The following is a 25,585-nucleotide window of genomic DNA, read 5'->3' as shown; positions in this document are numbered from 1 at the left end:
GCAAGCAGTAAAGGAAACAAAAGAAAAATTAGGAATTGGAATTAAAATCCATGGAGAAGAAATAAAAACTTTGAGGTTTGCCTACGACATTGTAATTCTGTCAGAGACAGCAAAGGACCTGGAAGAGCAGTTGAACAGGATGGACAGTGTCTTGAAAGGAGGATGTAAGATGAATACCAACAAAAGCAAAATGAAGACCATAGAATGTAGTCAAATTAAATCAGGTGATGCTGAGGGAATTGGATTAGGAAATGAGGCGCTTAAAGTAGTAAATGAGTTTTGATATTTGTGGAGCAAAATAACTGACGATGGTCGAAGTAGAGAGGATGTAAAATGTAGACTGGCGATGACAAGGAAAGCGTTTCTGAAGAAGAGAAATTTGTTAACATCAAGTATTGATTTAAGTGTCAGGAAGTCCTTTCTGAAAGTATTTGTATGGAGTGTAGCCCTGTATGGAAGTGAAACGTGGACGATAAATAGTTTGGACAAGAAGAGAATAGAAGCTTTCGAAATGTGGTGCTACAGAAGAATGCTGAAGATTAGATGGGTAGATCACATAACTAATGAGGAGATATTGAATAGAATTGGGGAGAAGAGGAATTTGTGGCACAACTTGACTAGAACAAGGGATTGGTTGGTAGGACATGTGTTGAGGCATCAAGGGATCACCAATTTAGTATTGGAGGGCAGTGTGGGAGGGTAAAAATCGTAGAGGGAGACCAAGAGATGAATACACTAAGCAGATTGAGAAGGATGTAGGTTGCAGTAGGTACTGAAAGATGAAGGATAGAGTAGCATGGAGAGTTGCATCAAACCAGTCTCAGGACTAAAGACCACAACAACAACAACAACAACAACAACAATGGCCAGTCTTCACATTCGTATAATACAATAAACGCCAGTTATTCTGACTTCCATGCATAAATCTGCAGCGAGAAAATGTTAAACATCTTGACTTTGTACAAGCATCACAAAAGTACAGTTGACATTATAAAACAAATTATAATGCTATATTTAACTGCTACTATGCATTTGTCCTGGATTTGTGAATGAGGATTATGGTAATCCTACTCTTAATACATATGCACACTATACACAAAAACTTAGTATAAATTGGTTGTTTCATCACTGAACTTTGTCAGTGAAAATGTTTAGACGACCGAAAGGAAATAGTATACGAGTTGTTTTCTTTCTCCTCTCCAAAATGAGGTTAACATTTTTCTCAATGGTTAACAACCGTTCTGAAAAAGATGTTTGGTCATTCACAGAAATCTCTTGTTAGCTTTCCCAGAAGAAAATACGACATCTGTTTATGTAACCTTATTGGCATTTATTGTGTTTGTCCTCTAACCTACTCAAGTAACTTCAATGATGGCTAACATACGAATAAAGAGTTTTTAACTACACGTTCGGCAAAAGTAACCAGCAAACAAAACTTAATACATTCTTTGCATGAATGAGGACTCGCTTATCGCGTATATTTCCCTCTTCTGCAGGGAACAAAATCAACATTAATTAGCAATAGAGTATTTGAGTTTCATATTTCAATTTCCATTTTCAAATTATTGACAAACAACTACAGGCAAAACAAATTTTACAATAATTTAAGGTACACAATAGATTTTTCAGTAGTAACATGGAAACACATTTATAGATGTTACGTTCAGTGGCCCCCCTTGATGCTCTTCGAGACGAGTATGCTATATGCTGGCACTGGGTTTCACCCTCTCCCTTATCATCATCATCATCATCATCATCATCATCATCCCCGACACGAACATGACAACGAGCACACGTACACGGAATGGCGTGTGCACACGCACACACGTACCGTCACAGTCACTTACATTTAACAGATAGACTCATGAACACAGCTCTTATTTCGTGAAGGGACAGTGCCTGCAGGTGTGAAGGATGGGGAAAGCCTTTCCAATTAGGTAGCTAAATGCCCTATGGAGTCTCCCAGCCATGCATGCCATATGGCTTTCCTTTACTTTTTACTGTCACATGATATCTAGTACATCTTGAATGAATAAACAACTAAACTGTAAATTTATTCTGTTCCGAGACAAAATTTCCTTCAGAAAATTTCTATATTTTACAACCTCCAATAAAGGAAGTAACATGCAACCAATGTACCATTCTTTATTTTACTCACCACTGTTAAATGATTAATTCATTAAAGTGTTCAACTAAGTCCCCTACATCTGACTTAGTAGTAAATTACTTGCTAAAGTTCATTGGTTAAACAGTTTTTACAGAAAAGATGAATTTTTGTTTTTGATTGAATCTTCCTACATTTTTATAAAATGTTTAATCAAGTCTTTATACTAATGTTTCTTCATCACTGGTGACAATGAAGCAATTGCAGTCTAGTGTTTGCTGCATTTTAGTAGGATTTTAGCTTCACGGTCTTAGTTAGCTTTACTTTTCATGACACAGTTTGCAGATTTCATACTTTTTATCATGATTCTCTTACAGTGCTGCAGCTTCTACTCATCCATTTCAGTAGCCTCAAAATTTATTTTCTATTACAGCCCAATAAAGATGTTTATGTTTTCCTTATCGGTAATTAAGAGTTGCAGCCTTTATAATGATCACCACCTCAATTTATTTTAAAGCTTTTTCAGGCAGGATAAATGTATGTCCTACCACAAGGAATTATGGCATTATTTTATGCAATGAAAGCAGAGCATTTTCAGCCAAAAAGTCACAAACATGCAAACGACTGTCATTGATCAGACACATGGTCTGTCAGAAACCATAATGCCAAAGATATTATCAAGCTGATTTTGTAATGTACAGATTATTCACAATGTAAGTTGGCATTTCAGCAATGGACGGTGGGGGACTTAGAATTAATGTAAGTGATCACAGGCTACTCTTACATACCACACAGCAATAAAAAGAAACAAGCACCTGTGTTTCAATGAAAGCAGAGGTGATGTACTTAGGTAGTGATTAAACAATTTAATAAAATTGAGGCTGGCATACTGTTGCTACAAAACACAACTAAACAACGCTCTCAGTCTGTGTCGCCTGGCCACCAAGAGCTGTTGCAGGACAATTTGATTCACGGATCCAGTTATATGGCTCCTTCCGTGTCTAGCAATTTTACGACTATCACAAGTGGGGCCTGAAGATGACATCAATGTAATGCCGTAACTGGTAGCACATCGAAGTTCATAAAATAAAATAAATTTCTACAATACATACAGCTGTTGGTAAAGTATTGCATCCAGAAGCTATTGGAAACAAAAAATATTATTCTGTTCCCCACATATGGGTCCTGTAGGGATCATGAAGTTAGGATTGGACTAATTATTGCATACAGAGGCACTTCACTTCAGTGATCATCAACCTCCCCACCCCACCCCCTTACACAACTGGTAAGAGAAGAAACCACTTCACATGGTACCATGCACTTCAGACCGCAGATGCTTATCATCTTTGTGATTAATGCCATTGTGAAATCTGTTAAGATCCTTCCAGTATGACTTACTAAGATTGCTTCATTTACAAAGTACTAAGGCTGCTTCAATTGCAAAAAGTATTTTCACATTGGGAGGATGTCAAAAGGGGATGTACCAAATAATCTGCTAACACTATATACATTATGTTAGATGATTAATACTAAAGTTCTGATGAAGACTGTTCCATCATTGCACATACTGAAAAACATTCTGTGTCAAATTATGCTGCAACTGTGTCAAAGACCAAATTCTATTCTCAATTCACCTTGCATGGGGATTTTCCCCAACAAATTAAGATAACTTTTCTACTTCTTCAGAACTTTAACACTTCTTTTCTGGTGTGTAGTCCCAAGAGATTGACTGTATCAAATCTTTTGTGTTATTGCTGGTTTTGGTATCATCAGCTATTTCAGTCATATAAGTAAACAGTCTTGCTTCAGTAAAGTTTAAACTTTCGACTATAGTTTTGAATTTGACAATTATTTTCATTTAATACATCCCCCCCCCCCCCCTCTCTCTCTCTCTCTCTCTCTCTCTCTCTCTCTCTCTCTCTCTCTCTCTCTCTCCCTCCCTCCCTCCCTCCCTCCCTCCTTCCTTCCCTCCCTCCCTCCCCCCCTTTTCCTCCCTAAACTAACTAAAATAATAAAATAAACTAACCAACTAAAACTAAAGTAATAAGTAAAATAATAGTGGCTACTTGTACGATTCAACAGCAATGAACACAACTTTAATTTCAACAAGACAGTGATACATTAATCGTAAAACAAATATAAATCAAAAAGCTGCCAAATTATATTTGCTCAAAGTCAGTCAAGTAAACCCATACCACAATGGTGTACAGGTAACGTACTAATAACTACTACCCTACTCTGAAGTGACTGCAGTACTGTTTACTTACGCTTGCAAGTACGTGACATCCTCTGGCATCATATGGAATACAGAGCTTGGTAAACATCGACTGCAGAAGTTGTATACAAGCATCAAGTTCTGGACTGAATCAGATATCTTTGGTAAGGAGCTAACCACAATATCTGACCATGGTAGTTCTTCAGGACAATAGAATGACACTAATCCTGCCAGACTCACACCATCACACAAATCCTTCAGTTCTCTAACAGGGGGAAATTCTGGCACATGTTGGTGTTCACCCTGCACACAATTAAAAAAACACAAAGTCATTCACAATTTCAAGGCAAAAATTAAAATAAGCAATAGTTTAATAAGAAATGCTGTTTAAAAGCTCACTTATTCATGCAAACAATCTGATAGCTAAACAAGAAATATCTTGACATGCACAAAATGTACAAGAGACAATTATATGTAACATGGCAAGTTTATCTGTGGTGGTGGTGGTGGTTTTACATTCCTGAGTAACATAAAAGAAGAAGAAAATTCAGTTATCAGAGAGTTTTAAACTGCTCATTATGGTCATGCCAATTATATACCAACTACGGACATGCAGATGATTGTGAGATATAATAATACTTGGGAAATACAGCAACTCAAATTAAACTGACAATGATTTCACCATACTTTGACTATCTTTTCAAAGAAGTGACTCAGATGCAGTCCAAGTGCTCCGCAGGAAAACACATTAAGGATGAAAATAAGAGAAAGACCATGCAAATCAAAGCCATGCAAACACAATGTGATAAGACAAGTGTCAGACTACCTCCCCAGGGGCCAGAAGCTGCTCCTTTTGGGAGGTGAGAGCCAAGCATTGGTTGAAGGCACAAACACAACTTGGACAAGGAACCTGATCATCACCAGTATCGTCCCAACCAGCCACCTTCCGAACTGTTTTTGTGACGAGATGATGGCATGCCTGCAATGATGTTCTATCCACAGGACGATCGCACACACGTTTCGATACCTGTAGGAGAAACTCCATTTGCCCCAAACCACATACACTATTCTAAGACTTCGTAAGTATCTGATCAAAAATTTACTAGCCGGCCTGTCCTCAAACATGGAAAATATACAAAACAATCCAGCACTTAGAATGGTATTTTCAAAAGTTATTAAATAATTTAGATTACAATGAAGATTTGTTGGTGAACAAATGTGCACTGAATCATATCAAATTCCTTCACAGCTCCTTTCAATCTTATCAAGAAGCACAAACAAGATTGCCACGAACCTAACACATATGGTAAGTGAGGCCCATGTAGTCTAATACATAGTTGACTGTTTAAATCCTGCAATGACTGCAATAAAATTGTGTCTTACAAAAGTCAAAACATAATCAGCAATTACAGACCATTCCACATTACACTCAGAATCACCAAATTCTCTCTCTCATATTTCACAACAGCTGGTGTTGCTTTGTTAATACTTTCTTTAATTGTAGCACACACACACACACACACACACACACACACACACACACACACACACACACTCACACACACATACACAAACACACAAATACGGAATGTGATGCAGAGAGCGATGGTAATGTTTTGAAATAAGCATTGTTCTTGTAAATATATTGAAAAATTATGACTATTATATCATCACACCACAGTCCATATTGCTTCCATCTTCCTCTGACACCTTTGCAAGAGCTAGTACCAATATGCACAAACTGAAATATCTGTGGCAGTAAGAGAGCCCTAGGGATGTAATTTAAACTAGTATGCTTATATCATATGGCTGTATGTGCAATAAATATCTGCAACTAGCTATTTTCTTCCATTTTGTGGAAAGTGTTATCTTACATTGATTGGCAACAACTTTTCATATGAGGTCAAAGACTGACCCCTTTAGTTCTATTTCTGAGCTTCTGATGGGAATCAGATACATGTCAGGGTAGACAGCGTTTTAATCATATTTTGTTGATTAAATCTTCCATTATTCACCACTTCCTTTCTGTGCTCTCCTAACATTGGCACACACACAGAAAAGCCTTACAAATTATCGGATGATTAAAAAAAGGAGAGAGAGAGGGAGAGAGAGAGAGAGAGAGAGAGAGAGAGAGAGAGAGAGAGGAGAAGAAGAATTAAAGGGAAAGTCAAAATCAGTTCAACAACTGCATACTAGTCCTGCACTACTGAGAAAGAACATACCATTACATATTTACAGGATTTTTAAAAAAATATTCTATATTTTGAGATGTGTTCTAAAAAACACAACTTAAGAGCTATGAGCACTTTGATAATCTTTACTACCATGAAGCACATTTCTTCTACTGACCAGTTCATAGATCTTACGCATTTCAGAGCTCAAGTTTACTGGATGTTTCTGTACCTCTATAGAATACTCCCCCCCCCACTCTCTCTCGTCAGTCAGTATCTTCCCTAATTTGAACTGTGGATATATAAATCTCATCAACATTGCAAATGTAACAGAGGTATGATGATGATGCTGATGATTATAACAAAAAGCTGAACAATGACTTCCAGCAAAAGTACTTTTCATTCAGTCAGAAGTATCATCAGCACTTGCCCTAAACAGCCGATCATGACAAGGGAGCAGGGGGGGGGGGAGTTGTAACTGGGCAGTTGAGTGGCCACAAGTGAATTGAGTGCCAAGAGGTGAGTTCTACAGCTACATATACATTCTGTAAGTCACCAGACAGGGTGTGGGGGGAGTGTAGCCAAACCACTACTAGTTACTTCTTCCTTTCCTGCCTCACTCACAAATACAGCAAGGGAAAAATGACTGTCTATATGCCACTGTACAAGCCCTGATTCATATTTGTGGCAGTTATGTGAAATGTACATTGGTGGCACTAGGATCATTCTGCAGTCAGCTTCACAAGTCAGTTCTCTCAATTTTTTCCAATGTTGTTCCTCTAAATGAACATAGCCTTCACTCCAGGGATTCCCATTTGAGTTCCTAAAACACATCCGTAATACTTGCATGTTGTCTGAACCTACCAGTAACAAATCTAACAGCCAACTTCCTAACTGCTTCAATGTCTTTCTTTAACCTGACCTGACGCAGATCCCGAATAGTAAAGTCGTACTCAAGAATAAGTCGCACTCATGTCCTGTATCAAAGTGTAAACGTGGACAAAGAAAAAAAAAAAAATTCAAAGATTTCCCAGTTAAAAAACACACTTTCTCCCGGGTGAAAATACACTTTTTCCTTGTTAAGTGACATTACATTTTTCCTCAGAACTGTAAGACTTATCAATCCTTTGAATGGTATGGTTTTATACATCAGCGTAGAATTTCTCAGCCATTCAGAAAATGAAACTCAGAAAAAAAGATAATGTACACTGCTTATTTTCATATTACGAAAGTATTAATTTGAATTCCACCAAACAATGCACGTTACTTCCCGAAACATTGAAATCGAGATTGGGATGTGCTTTTGTAAGCCAGTCATACCTCATGTCACTTCATCTCACCAGCCGATGCAGTGGATATTCATAGCTTAGGATATGCGACGTAGTCATCCAGTAGCATTATCACTGTTAAGTAGCGCGTACACACAAACAGGAGAAGTTAACGGTGTAAATTAATATGCATAGTGCTGGTACAAGAAAAGCAGAGCTTTCACATATAATATTGGTCTTGATGACTATTAAGCTGCAAGAGAAGCTAAACTTTCACGTATAATGTTGATCTTTTCTGCGCGTGTTACACTTTAAGATATATCACACAAATGTGACAGTAGAAATTTTAATTCCGACATAAATGTCCGATCTTCTGGGCTCGAAATTTTTTCTGAATGGTTGTCCTCAAATAGTTGATTCTTAAATTAGAGTCAAATGCTCCGTTATTTAAGAAATTCATCGCACATTCTCGCACTTAGGTCATCTTGCGTAAAAGAAAATTTACTTTGAAAGTAACGCTTTTCAATTAATCATTCGCAATATTTTCCTGCGACCTGTTAGAAAAAGGTTCATTTCAACAGTTGCCAGAGAGCACCAGATAACTGGCGTCACCGCGCTTGTGCAGCTACGACGACACACAAAGCTCATATGTTTGTATGTGTAAAACATTAAAAGATCTTAAATCACGTCATAAAAGAAACAAGACATCAGAGGAATTTTGTAAACCACACTAAAATGCGTAATTTGGCTTAAAGTGTACATTCGTATGTTCAGATTAGGTTGTGAATTTTCTTGGAGTACCAGTACTGTATTATCTCATTTTGGTTCTTTATTATGGCATAATGCCATATGTGCTAGAAGATGAAAATGAAATGCAGCGAATAGCTGAAACTAGTCAATAGTGTGGAATTAAACACTTCGTTTCAAATAACTTGACTGCCTCAGCCAAAAAGATTAATAATGCCATATTTCTTCAGCAAACTGACAAAAACAACAACATTGTTCTGCAAGGTGATTAATGCTTGAATGAAATTGCAACCCGGGGCAGATTCCCCGGTTTGCTCCCAGTGAATATGGCAGCTTGCACGCGCCAGTAAAATTTTTCCGGGTAGCATCTTGCTGCTTGCTTATAAGGCTAACAGCCACACTTTTGTAGCCAGAAGCAGGAGAAGTACACGCGCGATTAAACTGTACATGTGCATGGGCCCATATGCACTCGCCTTTACCAATGATACACGCAATCCTAAAATTCTCCCAACTACAATCATTACATACTCATTCCATTTCATATCGCTTCACAGTATTACACCCACATATTTCAATCAACATGCCTGTGTCAAGCAAGACACTACTAATGCTGTATGCAAACAACATGCGTTTGTTTTTCCCACTCATCTGCATTTTTCTGCTTTTAGAGATAGCTGCTATTCATCACACCAACCAGAAATTTTGTCTAAGTCATCGTGCATCCTCCTACACTTATTCAATGACTACACTTTCCCGTACACCTCAGCATCATCAGAAAACCGCCACAGACTGCTGCTTACCTATCTGCCAGGTCATTTATGAATATAGAAAATGGAAATAGTGCCCTGGGGCACTCTTGATGAGACCCTTGTCTCTGATGAACAGGAGGAGGAGGAGCTTTTGGGGCTCTGATGACCACTTGCCATCAAGGAAAATGTACTGGGTTCTGTTGCTTAAGAAGTTTTCGAGACACTCTTATGTCTGGGAACCTATTCTGTATGCTGGAATCTTCATTAACAGCTTGCAGTGGGACACCACGTCAAATGCTTTTAGGAAATCTAGGAATATGAAATCTACTTTTTGCCCTACTGCCTTTATTCACAGGATATCATGTGACAATACTTACCCTATCATTTATCTTAGAAGATAAATTAAAGAAAGGCAAAACCTATCTTTCTAGCATTTATAGACTTAGAGAAAGGGTTTGACAATGTTGACTGGAATACTCCCTTTCAAATTCTGAAGGTGGCAAGGATCAAATACAGGGAGTAAAAGGCTATTTACAATTTGTACAGAAACCACATGGCAGTTATAAGAGTCGAGGGACACGAAAGGGAAGCAGTGGTTGGGAAGGGAGTGAGACAGGGTTGTAGCCTCTCCCCGATGTTATTCAATATGTATATTGAGCAAGCAGTGAAGGAAACAAAAGAAAAGTTCGGAGTAGGTATTAAAATCCATGGAGAAGAAATAAAAACCTTGAGGTTCGCCGATGACATTGTAATTCTGTCAGAGACAGCAAAGGACATGGAAGAGCAGTTGAACAGGATGGACAGTGTCTTGAAAGGAGGATGTAAGATGAACACCAACAAAAGCAAAATGAAGACCATAGAATGTAGTCGAATTAAATCAGGTGATGCTGAGGGAATTAGATTAGGAAATGAGACACTTAAAGTAGTAAATGAGTTTTGATATTTGTGGAGCAAAATAACTGACGATGGTCGAAGTAGAGAGGATGTAAAATGCAGACTGGCAATGACAAGGAAAGCGTTTCTGAAGAAGAGAAATTTGTTGATACTGAGTATAGATTTAAGTGTCAGAAGTCGTTTCTGAAAGTATTTGTATGGACTGTAGCCATGTATGAGAGTGAAACATGGACGATAAATAGTTTGGACAAGAAGAGAATAGAAGCTTTTGAAATGTGGTGCTACAGAAGAATGATGAAGATTAGATGGGTAGATCACATAATTAATGAGGAGGTATTGAATAGAATTAGGGAGAAGAGAAATTTGTGGCACACCTTGACTAGAAGAAGGGATCGGTTGGTAGGACATGTTCTAAGGCATCAAGGAATCAAGTTAGTATTGGAGGGCAGTGTGAAGGGTAAAGCTCTTAGATGGAGACCACGAGAGAGTACACTAAGCAGATGAAGAAGCTTGCACAGGATAGAATAGCATGGAAAGCTGCATCAAAACAGCCTCTGGACTCAAGACAACGACAACAACAAGTGAGAAAAGGGAAAACTGAGATACAGACAAGCTAAGCTTTCTAAAACCATGCTAATTTATGGACATAAGCTTTCCCATCTCAAGGAAATTTGTTACATTCAAACTGAAAATATGTTCAAGAATTCTGCAGCAAACCTGTGTTAAGAACATTGTTCTGTGATTTTGTGCATCAGTTCTTTTATTCTTGTTACATATAGGAGTCACCTGTGCTTTTTCCAGTCACTTGGGACTATGTGCTGGGTGAGAGATTTGCAATACATGCAAGCTAGGTAAGGAGCAAATGTCATAGAGTACTCTTTGCAAAACCAAACTGGACACTTATTTGCTTTTGGATTCTTTCAGTTGTTTCTCTACACCTGGGATGCTTATTATTATGCCCTCCATATGGGAATCTGTGTGGTGATCAAATGAGAGTGTTTATACAGTGCTCTTGTGTGAATGATTTCTTAAATGAGAAATTTGAAACTTTGGCTTTTGTTCAGCTGTCTTTTGATGCCACACCAAACTGGTCAACAAGTGACTGGATAGAACCCTTAGCTTAGCAATTTCAGATGGGACAAGAATTTTCTTGGTCTTCTTGGCAGTGGTAGTAGCTGTATGCTTTGCATATCAATATTTTTATGGATATGCAAATTTCTACAAACTTTTGCCTATCGTCATTTGAGTGTTCTTGTTTGAATGAGAGAGAACTGTCTTTGCTTCCTAGGCATTTTCTGAATTTTGTTGTTAAACAACAATGGGTCTTTTCTATCCTTAATCAACTTATTCAGTACATTCTTCTCCAGAGCACAATTTTCAATCCATTTAAACTTTGCCCTAATTCCTCTACATCCATTATGCAGGAACTATATGGTGTCAATTCATTGTCTAAATTGTGATGCTAAGAACTGCTTATCTGCTCTTTCTAAAAGAATTACTCTCCTAGTCTTCTGGATTGATTTATTAGCTTCAGTAACCATAGTCGCTAGGATGGTATCATGATCACTAATCCCTGTCTCTGTGCTGACACTGTTGATTAGGTCAAGCCTTTTTGTAGCTATGTGGTCTCAAATATTTCCACTGTGTGTAGGCTGTCAAACTAGCCTCAAGATAGTTTTCAGAAAACATGCTCACACGAACTTTGCAAGACTTTCTGTATGTACCCTGTCCAACAAATCCAAAGCTGACCGAGTCTATACTCGTTACGTTGAAGTTGCCTCCAAGTAATATTGCATGATCTGGGTATTTCCGCACTAAAGACCACAAATTTGCTTGATATGACTCAAACTGTCACAGTGGAATCGGATGGCTGGTAAACATATCCAACCAGAATTCATCTACACCTATTATACGTGACCAGACAACTTCACTGCCAAATTCATATTCAACCTCAAGAGAGAATATTTTTGTCAACTGCAATAAACACTCCCCCTTCTATGACATCTAATATGTCTTTTCGATATACACTCCATGAATCACTGTATATCTCTAGGGATTTCTACTTCATATTTCAGCCAACTATCAGTCCTGACAATAATATGAGCACAAAAAATTTTGGGAGGGCAGTACGTTTGAGAACTTTATTAAGAATACTCCAACAATTTACTGATAAAATTCTGACAGTCAAAGTGTCATTACTCTAACACAGTCCGATTTTGCTATCTGTTTGTCATCTGGTTAGTATTCATTAGAGTACCTAAAACAACCATCTAGCCTAGAAAACATGCATGTGTACACCACCAGTACTCTGTTATCCCACTAGGAGCTTCCTTTATGTACTGCACCCCTGACCTATCCTGATAATCCCTACACTACTAGGAGCTTCCTTTATGTACTGCACCCCTGACCTATCCAGATAATTCTTACATTTTCCCACCACATAATGCAGGTCCAGTAACCTGCAGCCAAGTCTATCACAGTGTTGATGAAGCCTTTGGTTGAGACCCTCCACTCAGCTCCTAACCAAATGACCCTGATCAACTGTGGAAACAATGCTGCAAATTGTGACCTCTGCTTGAACACAACACACGAGGCCAGCAGCCTTCATCACATCTGCCAGCTGCCTCTATGAGCTCAGGATGGCCTCAGAACCCAAGCGACATGTGTTGTTGGTGCAGACACGAGCCACAACTTCCAGAAGACTGCACCCTGCATGCTCAATAGCTGGCAAGGTCTTCTTTACATCTCTGATGAGGCCACCCAGCAGACATTCAGAACAAACATTGGCTTTCTTTCCAGCTCTAAACGCTATTTCCCTAAGGAACTCCATACTGCAAATAACGGAGCTCCTTCTAACAAGCAAATGCCTGCCACCGTGTGCCTGCTTGAACCCTGCCGAAGGAGCAGCCACCTGTCCACTCACAGGGTGAATGGCAATGCCAGATAGCCAGTCTTCCCATTGGCCCTCTGCCTAGAGCGACACGAACGTGTTACCACCCACCACTCATCCTGCCCAAGAGGGCAGTTCCACTGCATCAGGTACACCAGGAGGTGCCTCAGCAGCAAAGAAAAAAGCTACACCTGATGTGCCCCAAGTGATGTGCCAGATTCTCCGCCACCATTACACTCCAAGGCAGCAGCCTGTAAATGACTGACTGTAGCTAAAAGCACATTCAGCTGTTCATGAACTGTGGCCAGCTGTACCTGTATACACACACAGTATGCCCACATCCTACACACATTGTATTACTAACTTAAAAATTAACTCTTAACAGCACATACAGAAACCTAGATATAAAACTTGCTACCTTTCGGACGTATCACAAATGGAAGGTGATGCTTTATGAAGTGAGTAGCTAGCTGTTCAGAAGAAATTACAACTGTGCTACTGATACTCTGACTCTACACCATATGGTTACAAAAACATGAGATTAAACTTCTTAAATAGAACAACACACACTGAAGTTAAGAAATATACTACTAAGAAAACACAGAAAAAGCTACATACATAACTTGCTGCACTGCAGGTGTGCAACAGAAGACAGGTGACAGTTGGAGCTGACTGGCAAGAGGTATGAAATGGAAGTGGAATGAGGTGGGGTCCATGAGGGATTGTGGTAGAAGGGTAAGTGATGTGATCATAAGCAGGAGGGAGGGGTGCAGAGGGGGCAGTGATGGGGATTGGCAGGGGTGGGGGATCCAGGTCTAAGGGCCCTGTCTGTGAAGGAGGAGTGTGGTGGTGTAGGGGCATGTGATGGGGATGGGTGATATGATTTTTTCTGGGGAGGGGGAGGCGGGAAGGGGGGTGGAGGGGTGAGAGAGAACATTGTTGAAAAGAGGTGTGGAAAGGAATAGTAGTCAAAATACATACCATGCCACTATTATAGAAATCACAAACAACTACAAAGGTTGCAGTTTGTGTACGCGAGAAGTGTCACATTATTAGAAATCTCTGTATAGTAGTTTAAAGATCTTACAATACCCTTAGTTTTATCGAGTACATTAGCATTGTGTCTACTACTCAAATACCATCACAGCCGAAACACTCTAGCGAAATGGCATCCTGATTTTACCACCACATCAGAAATAATCACACAGCATTATCAAATTGATTATGCTACTGCATACTTAATAGCTGTACAACACTGCAATGGACCACACCCTAAGGATGCATTTACAAAAAATTTGAATTCTTGTTTCACATAAAATGCACATGTGCTCCTCAATCTACACACAAATTCTATCTTTTTATACTGTCAGTAACATGTACTGAATAGTTGGAAAAATACATAAAGATTTGGAATTTATTTCCTAAACACAGGAACAGTTCATTATGTTGATAGCACCCACCTTCTTGCAAGAAGGCAAACAATGATGGTCATCATTTCTACACAGTACTGAAATCATGGGATATCAAACTGTCCACCTGTGTGTCTAAGGGTTTAGCCTCCTCTTGATCTTTCAATGATGGACAATAAACATATATAAAAGAATAACAATCAATGTTATCGCTACAACAGTAGCAATGTTTTACTGACGTGCAGTATCATTGTAAGAAATGTGAGAATACAGTTTGCGTGGATGATTCATCTGCGACTACGTAAATGATCACATTTTTAACAGCTAACTTTTAGCTCAGAGTATTTGAAAGCTAGGATTTCAAATTGTGTACCATTGCGGTATACATCCTGACTCCCAACAAATGTCAACATTTTTCTAACTTTTTAACTGCATAAATTTACTTTATTTCCTCAGGAGCACACCACACAAACAAAAGGAGAGAAAGTTGCCATGCAACAGAAGTAATACACACAATTCCTCAATTTTGTACACAGAAATACATGCCAGAATTCATAGACTTCACAATATACAGAATAATATCCTGTGCACAGACACTATTAGTGGCAAAAGAAATACCCATGCAAGTCTAAGATTATTATTTCATTTGGAAGAGTTTCACTAAACACACTAAAAACTACATAATTACATGTTCATGCTGCTACAGGTACACCAAACCTTTTTGAGCTATTACTTCCAAAGACTTGAACAAAAGCAACTAAAACAAATATTCCTATACATAATGTACAATTTCACCCTCACCATTAGAAAACATAGGAGGGAAGAAGGAAAAAAGTCACCTATTCCAAACTGATGATCCATCAAAATAAAACTTTATCAAGCTTTTCAAGATTCTTCTAGATTTAATGTGACAGGAAGGAAATAAATGAAAAATAGAAAATATGATGCAGTCAAAACTGAACTCAATACTAACTTCCTACACACACACACACACACACACACACACACACACACAAAGTGTAGGAGAGGATCTGCATAACTGACTAAACCCTAGCACCAAGGCAGCAATGAGCAACAGACCAAATACTACTACACTGTCACTGAGTTACGGTTCTGGAAATGAAAACACTAAAAGGTACGGAAAAGTGAAAAACAATGAAAAGTGAAAAACAATGAAAAGTAAAAAAGTTATGTACAATATGACAGTGCATAAATGTAAATAATAACAGTCCAATACACGGCCAAATGGACTGATACGTTTTGAGACAGGTGAGAGAAGGTGTAGGCAGAGGTCCCAATGACAGAAACACCTAGGCCTTGGCAATTGTTATGCAACTTCATCATTCATCACAGTGCTCTGGTACCATTTCAGTCATTTCTGAGTGACATTTTCAATGTAATTTATGCAAATATTTACATCCCATTCCCTTCACTCCAAAATTTGAGAATACATTAAAAGTAGACTGCAACAATGGTGGTATTGGTGAAGTCTAATTTTCAGGAACTGAGGGGGAGAGTGAAGGGAATAAAGCTGTAGCACTGCTTTTTGATTGAAAATAGCATTGCCTTCAAATTCTTCCCCAATATCTCACCTTTCAATTCAATAACAAAATAAACTAGTTTATTATGCCAGGGCCCTGGACAAACGTACAGGGTGAATATTAACAAAACCGACAAACTACAGGGTGGATTCCTGATTGGAAATAGAGGAAGAAAGGTCCTATGAACATGTGTCCAGAAATGCATCAGTTCCTCTGACCACATGCCATGTGTTCATTGTGTGTTGCAAGCTTCGTAATTAATGCATGTACTGCAAGCAGCACAATGGTCGGGCATTCATGTGGGGAGCAAGCCGAGATGGTGTTTGTATATGGCAAAGCAGATGGAAACCTTTGAGGGGCAGCATGGCTACACTGAAACAAGTACTATCACAGACACTAACCACGTCACATAACATTTCAAGGCCTTTTCGGGTGTTTGTCTTTATGAAAGGACCCACGATCACACAAACATGCAGGGAGGTGGTGGACTGTGCATACACCAGGTTTGGACGACCGGGCTCTACAGGATATTGATACGAGCCCTAAAACATGCTCCAGGCAAGTGACCCACCAAAATTGTGAAAGCGAAAGTACAATAACGTGTATCCTGCATGACAACCGCTACTATCACTTGCAATCCCATGGAGGCCGCTTTGAATTTCTGTTGTGATGTGGATGCAGTCACACACTGCCATTTCTGGATGCATGTTCATAGGACCTTTCTTCCATTTCTTGTCAGGAATCCGTCCCTGCAGTTTGTTGGTTTTATTAATGTCCATCCTGCATATAACAGTGATATATTACAACACATACAGTGTGCGTGTGAACCAGAAGACACGGTATGGGCCATAAGTTCCTACTCTGTAGTGTCCAGATATACCATTTGTAATCTACACTGTTCTTTACAATCCTCCTCTAAAACAGAACAGTACTCCTGGTACATCATTTTGTAAGATTTAATAATAACAGAGCACCACACAAACTTTAAGCAAAGCAGAAAAATGCCCTTTTCAAAAACTTTGGTTGTGACACTTTAAGAACCAAAATCTCTCTTAAGCAATGAGAAATTTTACTGTGACCTCCGTTCAAAGCATCACAATGGTCCTGCCCTCCTGTTATCTGTGTGATACTGTAAGCACTAATCATACAGTGGCTGCAGATGTTAAACAAACATCAGTAGAAATAGTGCCTCTTCACACAATGTTGATGAGGGATACAGAGTTGAACAATGTCATTCTAACTTGTTTTTTGCAAGATACAGATGCAAATGTACAAAAACTAGCAGTGGAAGTAATGCCCTGAACCTACAAATTTTAATTACACACAGTGACATTCTCATAATTTGGCCATAGTAAGAAATGAAAACGAAGAGCAGTTAGAAATAAGAACAAAGTTAATTCAAAAAGGTACAGAGCTTGTATAACGCAGTTTAAGAAACTGAAGTGGAAAACCAAAAGGAACCCAATATATAAAATGTCGCTATAAAGCCTAATTAATGTAACAGATCTGCAGGATGTCACTGGAAAACTAATTTCCTTTTATTACCATGGACATGCAAAGCCCACAAATTAATTTTCTGCTAAAAGAAAATTGCAAAATTCAGCATAAGTCAGCTGCAAAAATAATTGTTACTATTCAAAACTCTCTCTGCTCATACTCTAGGCTTTATTTAAGATTTGACACATTTTTTGTGGCTCGTTCATTTAGGAAATAATCCCTGTTACCAGTTGCAAGTTAATAGCGTATCCTCATTGTCATATTCCAAGCAATCACATCCGACACATATTAGCATTAGTTAAAATGTGTCACATTTTACAAGTAAAAACAATTTAGAGCTCTACATTCATTGAGTCGAACTGCTTTACAAAGAACTATGTAGCAGCAGTTCACATACTGTTCACAATCTCACCAGCCATTCACAACATCAAGACCAGACCATGCCTTACTTCTCTCTCTCTCTCTCTCTCTCTCTCTCTCTCTCTCTCTCTCTGCAATCTCCAAGACATTTCATACGGCATACATGAAATTAATGAAATTATAGTATCACCATTTTAAAGCCAAGAAACATACCTTACCCCTTTTTCTGTACTTCTGGTGCAGATGGGACTTTCTACAATGAGTTGCTAAACAGCAAAAAGTAAGAAGAGAAAAAGAGAATTTTCTGCCTCATTAACTACGTATCACTCAGTCACATTTATCAAAGGGAATTGCTTTGAACTCCAGTAAGAAACCCTAAAGTTACTTTGAAATCTACAGAAATCGTACTCTGCAACAAATAAGTTGTGTTCCATTATTACCTAATACCTATCACACGAACTGAGGAGAGAACAAATCAGATACAGAACCATTAGCTTTCCAATACTTTTGAAATGTCCTGTCATCAAGAACAGCCAGTAATGGGAAAACTGAGCAAAACTTAGAGCTCTATAGGAGAGAATGTATGGGGGGCCATGTTGACAACACAAATGAGACTATGATGCTATTTTAGATCCAGATTAGAGTTAGGTAGAGCGGTGACAGCGAGATGCTCAGCACATGGGATTCATTGACAACACATACAAAACTTAAGAGAAAACAAAAGGGAAACACTACAATAAAATATCATGTGAGAAAATTTAACTTGATTTTATATACCATTAATTTTGTGTTGTATGTTGCTCGGCAGTATTATCAGCTATCTAGAAAGAAACTTACATCAGTTGGAAACTGATTAATGATATGTTCTCCTGAAGGATTGACTGGATGAAGCTGCATATTGTGTGAACTGTAACTGCTCGAATGAATCATGTAAAGCCGGGATGCAATTAGAAATTAAGAGTCTGATAATCTGTCAACTACTCCTTCAGAGATCTAATACTGATCTCAACCCAACTACCCACAGCCTCAACATGGTATCCAACTTTTCCTCCAGCACACACTATCCCCAGTGAGGTTTCCACTATTCTAATTCCATCCCAGCCCCCTTGTGATCCTTCAGTCAGAGTTGCTGCTCCTCCTCATCGTTGACGTCGTCCTTCTTCTTCTTCTTCTTCTTCTTCTCCTCCTCCTGACTGATGGATCACGAGGGGGCAGGAATGGAATTAGAATAGTGGAAACCTCACTGAGGATAGTATGTGCTGGAGGAAAAGTTGAATACCATGTTGAGGCAGTGGGTAGTTGGGTTGAGATCAGTATTAGATCTCTGAAGCAGTAGTTGACAGATTATCAGACTCTTCAGAGAAGAGAAGAAGATGCTCTGAAAGAATGGTTCTTGATGACCAGGTGTAAAATTAGTGCACTATAAGAAATAAAGGTGTGAAAATGTTGAACAACCTCTTGATGACCCACCTACTGTGCTTCTTTGTTTCTGCAGTGCTATACTTAGCATGATACGTACAGTCCTGGGAAGAAGACGCATAAAACCTATTTCCAGATCTCTCAAGAAGATAAAGGAGATGCTGTTACCAGTTAAGGACAGTTCTCTGTCTCTGATTCACTGGAATTTGTAAGATTCCTTTCCTTTCAAGTGCAGAAGTAGCTGTTTGTCACTTTACTTATGCCATTATCAAGTGCTGTGCAGAACTTCAAATGCATATTAAAAAATCGAGAACTTGATGAATCAGCAGTTGCTAAACTGTCTCATAAATAAACAGACAAATTGTTTGATGAAACTAAACTTTTGTTCCACATTCCTACGTATTAGTATTCTTTTATTAATGAAGGAGTAGAAATAAGATTGTATAAGGACAATTTCAACCACTACAGTGGCTATAGTCTTAGTGGTGTGTGGGAGAGATCTCTCGATACTGAGAAGCCCCAAATAAATGCACTTAGTTGTTCAGGTACCTATGAGAACAGTGGTGTCATCAGGGCAGACATGGGCACAATCTCTAGCAGGATGACATCATGATGATTTATGTCACCCAACCAAACATCATCTATGTGCTGCGGATGTCAAACATGTCTCCTGTCTAATTCCAAATATGGCGACAAAACTTGATTGTACATATATGACATGGTTTGTGGTGATCATGCTTCTACATCTGACCGAACACTGATCATCAAATAAAAATGAAGGAAGATGGTCAAAATACAGCTTTGTACTTTTTCGCTCTTCTTTTTCTCCACAGAGTTATATTGCTACCATTACACTTAAAAACTAAGTGGGACAGCAACAGCGGATTGGTACGATATAGTATTCTTACTTTAGTATCCCAAAACCATCCAGGGGGAAAAAGAGAAAATACCCTCAATTCAAGTTATAGTATTCCATATGACACTGTACCTGCATATAGGTACTACTGTGTAAGTATGTTTTGGTGAGTTTTAAGAGACTTTGGTGTCTACTTTACAATCCAATTTCATACTTTTATTTTTCTATTTTGACAAACAAATCAAATTGGTAAGTACTGTTTCTAATACACAGAAGCAGCTATTAAATGTTTCTGAGCTACTTTCTCAATGATGCATTACCTTATGTAAGTGGTTTGAGATGATGCACTGGCACGTACCACATTAAAAATGCTACTTTAAGATAACCTACAAATTTGTATTTAAAAAAATCTGGAGTATGTATTGATCTCCAGTTTTCTTCCCGGTGACTTTTACTTCTCGGTAATGACAATACATTAACACAAATCTTTCTGAGTTTTAGATGAAGTAAACCTGCATACCTGCAGAGGAGATACACGAGAAATGCAGGAGGTAAAGCACATCATCTTAAAACGTTACGATTTCTAGTGATATAGCCTCATTATGGCAGAAATGTATGTTGTGCCAAGGGCTCGAAAAGAAATATTTAATACAAACCAGTAATCACTACAGAAATATATCAGAAACATTATGAGTAATGACAGGCACCTATTAAATGGAGGAAGTGTTGAGCAGGAGAGTGTTTCTATTTTGGCCTGCCACACAGTTTTAACTTGTCACATACGTTCAATGGAAATTAGAACTTTTTTTTTTAACATTAATCCAAAGAGTGTGAGCATGCATGCGTGAACTTGCACAACGTGCATTAATCTTAAAAATTCTAACTTATATTGACCATATGTGACAAGTTAAAACTGTGTAAGAGACCAGAATAGTGACCAGATTTCAGCCTGTACTGTGATAAAATCAGTGCAGGTCTCAGACCAAGCCAAACATTAACATACCCTGAGCTTGTACCCCCCCCCCCCCCCCCCTTTTGCAACAGCTCACGGATAGTGCTGAAGCAGAAGTAACTCCGTGAGAATTAATACAGCAGGGAACTTGGCTTATTTACACCCTCTGGCTTATGTGAATGTCTCAATCCCACCTCCCCTATTTGGTGAGTATTTTCTTTAATCATACAATTGTTCACGTTTCTACCAGAATTTGCCAGCAGCTTTTTCATGACACAGTAAGTGTTATAAATCTAAAATGTTCATCATAAAGATAGTGTAATATAAACACAACTGACAGCAATACTCTGTCACGCAAAATGTTGTAACTGTTGCAGTTCTAGTCTTATGTCTGAAGAATAGTTTGTAGTTGTAATGTCCACGATTCAACTTCCATGTAAGGTTATACTCAAGACAAATACATCTGCATTTGATATATTTTTTAATTATGTCATGGTCAAAATATTTTTAATTACCCAAATAGTACAACTCATTATTACTTTTGGAGTCTCATTTTCTAGCAACATCCAACTTTAATTCTACTACAGTCCATTACCTTGGCACTACTTTTACAAATCTTTATCTTACAAATTAGACACTATTCATGCTGGTCAGTTGATCTTCAGTGTCTTTTGCCTTCTCTGGCAGAATTACATTGAGTCAACAAATCTTAAGTTTTATTTCTTCTCACTGTAATTCAGTTTCTTTTCCAAACTTCTCCTTGGTTTTCTTCCCTGTTTGCTCTCAGCAGAGACTGTGTAACAAGTGACAGCCTACGACCCTGCCACATTCACTTCTAAACTACTGCTTCCCTTTCATACATTTTTCTTATGACTGCAGTCCCTTTTCTGTACAAATTGAAGATAACCTTTTGCTATCTGCATTTCATCCTTGCTTCCGTCCGAATATCAAGGAAACATTTCAGTCAACATTGTTAAAACCTTAATCTGGATTTGCGGAGACAGTAAATATGGGTTTGTTTTTCTGCAATCTACTTTTGTAAAATAAGTTGTACAGGTGGTAATGCCTCTGGTATCATCCTATTTCTCTAAAGATAAACAGATCTTATCATAGGTAAGCTTCCTGCATGTTGTCCCATTCTTAGGTACATAGTCAGAATTAAGTATTTTGCAATAATGGCATATTAAACTGATAATTCAGTAACACACATGCCAACATTTGATTTCTTTCGTATTGGGACTACTGTAATTATCCTCTTTTTAAAGAAAGTAATGCAACTAAGTGAGGTCAACCCACATAAACCCAACAACAATAAAAGATGTTTGTTGTTGTGGTCTTCAGTCCTGAGACTGGTTTGACACAGCTCCCCATGCTACTCTATCCTGTGCAAGCTGCTTCATCTCCCAGTACCTACTGCAGCCTACATCCTTCTGAATCTGCTTAGTGTACTCATCTCAGTCTCCCTCTACGATTTTTACCCTCCACGCTGCCCTCCAGTACTAAATTAGTGATCCCTTGATGCTTCAGAACATGTCCTACCAACCAATCCCTTCTTCTAATCAAGTTGTGCCACAAACTCCTCTTCTCCCCGATTCTATTCAATACCTCCTCATTAGTTATGTGATCTACCCATCTAATCTTCAGCATTCTTCTGTAGCACCACATTTCGAAAGCTTCTATTCTCTTCTTGTCCAAACTATTTATCGTCCACATTTCACTTCCATACATGGCTACACTCCATACAAATACTTTCAGAAACGACTTCCTGACACTTAAATCAATACTCGATGTTAACAAATTTCTCTTCTTCAGAAACGCTTTCCTTGTCATTGCCAGTCTACATTTTATATCCTCTCTACTTCGACCATCATCAGTTATTTTGTTCCCCAAATAGCAAAACTCCTTTACTACTTTAAGTGTCTCATTTCCTAATCCAATTCCCTCAGCATCACCTGATTTAATTCGACTACATTCTATGGTCTTCATTTTGCTTTTGTTGGTATTCATCTTACATCCTCCTTTCAAGACACTGTCCATCCTGTTCAACTGCTCTTCCAGGTCCTTTGCTGTCTCTGACAGAATTACAACGTCGTAGGCAAACCTCAAAGTTTTTATTTCTTCTCCATGGATTTTAATTCCAATTCCTAATTTTTCTTTTGTTTCCTTTACTGCTTGCTCAATATACAGATTGAATAACATCGGGGAGAGGCTACAACCCTGTCTCACTCCCTTCCCAACCACTGTTTCCCTTTCATGTCCCTCGACTCTTATAACTGCCATGTGGTTTCTGTACAAATTGTAAATAGCCTTTCGCTCCCTGTATTTTACCCCTGCCATCTTTAGAATTTGAAAGAGAGTATTCCAGTCAACATTCTCGAAAGCTTTCTCTTAGTCTACAAATGCTAGAAATGTAGGTTTGCCTTTCCTTAATCTTTCTTCTAAGATAAGTCGTAGGGTCAGTATTGCCTCACGTGTTCCAACATTTCTACGGAATCCAGACTGATATTCCCCGAGGTCGGCTTCTACCAGTTTTTATTCATCTGTAAAGAATTCGTGTTAGTATTTTGCAGCTGTGACTTATTAAACTGATAGATCAGCAATTTTCACATCTGTCAACACCTGCGTTCTTCGGGTTTGGAATTATTATATTCTTCTTGAAGTCTGAGGGTATTTCGCCTGTCTCATACATCTTACTCACCAGATGGTAGAGTTTTGTTAGGCCTGGCTCCCCCAAGGCTGTCAGTAGTTCTAATGGAATGTTGTCTACTCCCGGGCCTTGTTTCAACTTAGGTCTTTCATGGCTCTGTCAAACTCTTCATGCAGTATCATATCTCCCATTTCATCTTCATCTACCTCCTCTTCCATTTCCATGATATTGTCCTCAAGAACATCGCCCCTGTATAGACCCTCTATATACTCCTCCCACCTTTCTGCTTTCCCTTCTTTGCTTCGAACTGGGTTTCCATCTGAGCTCTTGATATTCATGCAAATGGTCCTCTTTTCTCCAAAGGTCGCTTTAATTTTCCTGTAGGCAGTATCTATCTTACCCCTCTTGAGATAAACCTCTACATCCTTACATTTGTCCTCTAGCCATCCCTGCTTAGCCATTTTGCACTTCCTGTTGATCTCATTTTTGAGACTTTTGTATTCCTATTTGCCTGCTTCACTTACTGCATTTTTATATTTTCTCCTTTCATCAATTAAATTCAAAATTTCTTCTGTCACCCAAGGATTTCTACTAGCCCTTGTCTTTTTACCTACTTGATCCTCTGCTGCCTTCACTATTTCATTCCTCAAAGCTACCCATTCTTCTTCTACTGTATTTCTTTCCCCCATTCCTGTCAATTGTTCCCTTATGCTCTCCCTGAAACTCTGTACAACCTCTGGTTCTTTCAGTTTATCCAGATCCCATCTCCTTAAATTCCCACCTTTTTGCAGTTTCTTCAGTTTTAATCTACAGTTCATAACCAATAGATTGTGGTCAGAGTCCACATCTGCCCCTGGAAATGTCTTACAACTTAAAACCTGGTTCCTAAATCTCTGTCTTACCATTATATAATCTATCTGTTACCTTCTAGTATATCCAGGCTGCTTCTTTTATGATTCTTGAACCAAGTGTTAGCTATGATTAAGTTATGCTCTGTGCAAAATTCTACCAGGCGGCTTCCTCTTTCATTTCTCAGCCCCAATCCATATTCACCTACTATGTTTCCTTCTCTTCCTTTTCCTACTGTTGAATTCCAGTCACCCATGACTATTAAATTTTTGTCTCCCTTCACTACATGAATAATTTCTTGTATCTCATCATACATTTCATCAGTTTCTTCATCATCTGCAGAGCTAATCGGCATATAAACTTGTACTACTGTAATAGACGTGGGCTTTGTGTCTATCTTGGCCACAATAATGCGTTCACTATGCTGTTGGTAGTAGCTTACCCGCACTCCTATTTTTTTATTCATTATTAATCCTACTCCTGCCTTACTCCTATTTGATTTTGTATTTATAACCCTGTATTCACCTGACCAAAAGTCTTGTTCCTCCTGCCACCGAACTTCACCAATTCCCACTATATCTAACTTTAACCTATCCATTTCCCTTTTTAAATTTTCTAACCTACCTGCCCGATTGAGGGATCTGATATTCCACACTCCGATCCGTAGAACGCCAGTTTTCTTTCTCCTGATAACGACGTCCTCCTGAGTAGTCCCCGCCCGGAGATCCGAATGGGGGACTATTTTATCTCCGGAATATTTTACCCAAGAGGACGCCATCATCATTTAATCATACAGTAAAGCTGCATGCCCTCGGGAAAAATTATGGCTGTAGTTTCCCCTTGCTTTCAGCCATTCGCAGTACCAGCACACCAAGGCCGTTTTGGTTAGTGTTACAAGGCCAGATTAGTCAATCATCCAGACTGTTGCCCTTGCAACTACTGAAAAGGCTGCTGCCCCTCTTCAGGAACCACACGTTTGTCTGGCCTCTCAACCGATACCCCTCCATTGTGGTTGCA

At 38.7% G+C, this 25,585-nt stretch overlaps 1 protein-coding gene across 7 annotated transcripts in view; it reads right to left on the bottom strand.

The window, feature by feature from the left end:
* LOC124596570 (patronin) overlaps positions 1-25,585 on the bottom strand; it is a 397,221-nt gene that overhangs the window by 181,183 nt on the left and 190,453 nt on the right. For all 7 annotated transcript variants that reach the window (XM_047135757.1, XM_047135758.1, XM_047135759.1 and 4 more), the window contains exon 5: positions 4,372-4,622. In XM_047135757.1, the coding sequence (XP_046991713.1) occupies positions 4,372-4,622 (251 nt within the window). The remainder of the gene's footprint in view (positions 1-4,371; positions 4,623-25,585) is intronic.

This window comes from Schistocerca americana, chromosome 2, assembly GCF_021461395.2.
Source record: "Schistocerca americana isolate TAMUIC-IGC-003095 chromosome 2, iqSchAmer2.1, whole genome shotgun sequence".
NCBI classification, from domain to species: Eukaryota; Metazoa; Arthropoda; class Insecta; order Orthoptera; family Acrididae; genus Schistocerca; species Schistocerca americana.
This window is presented reverse-complemented; position numbering and strand designations above follow the sequence as displayed.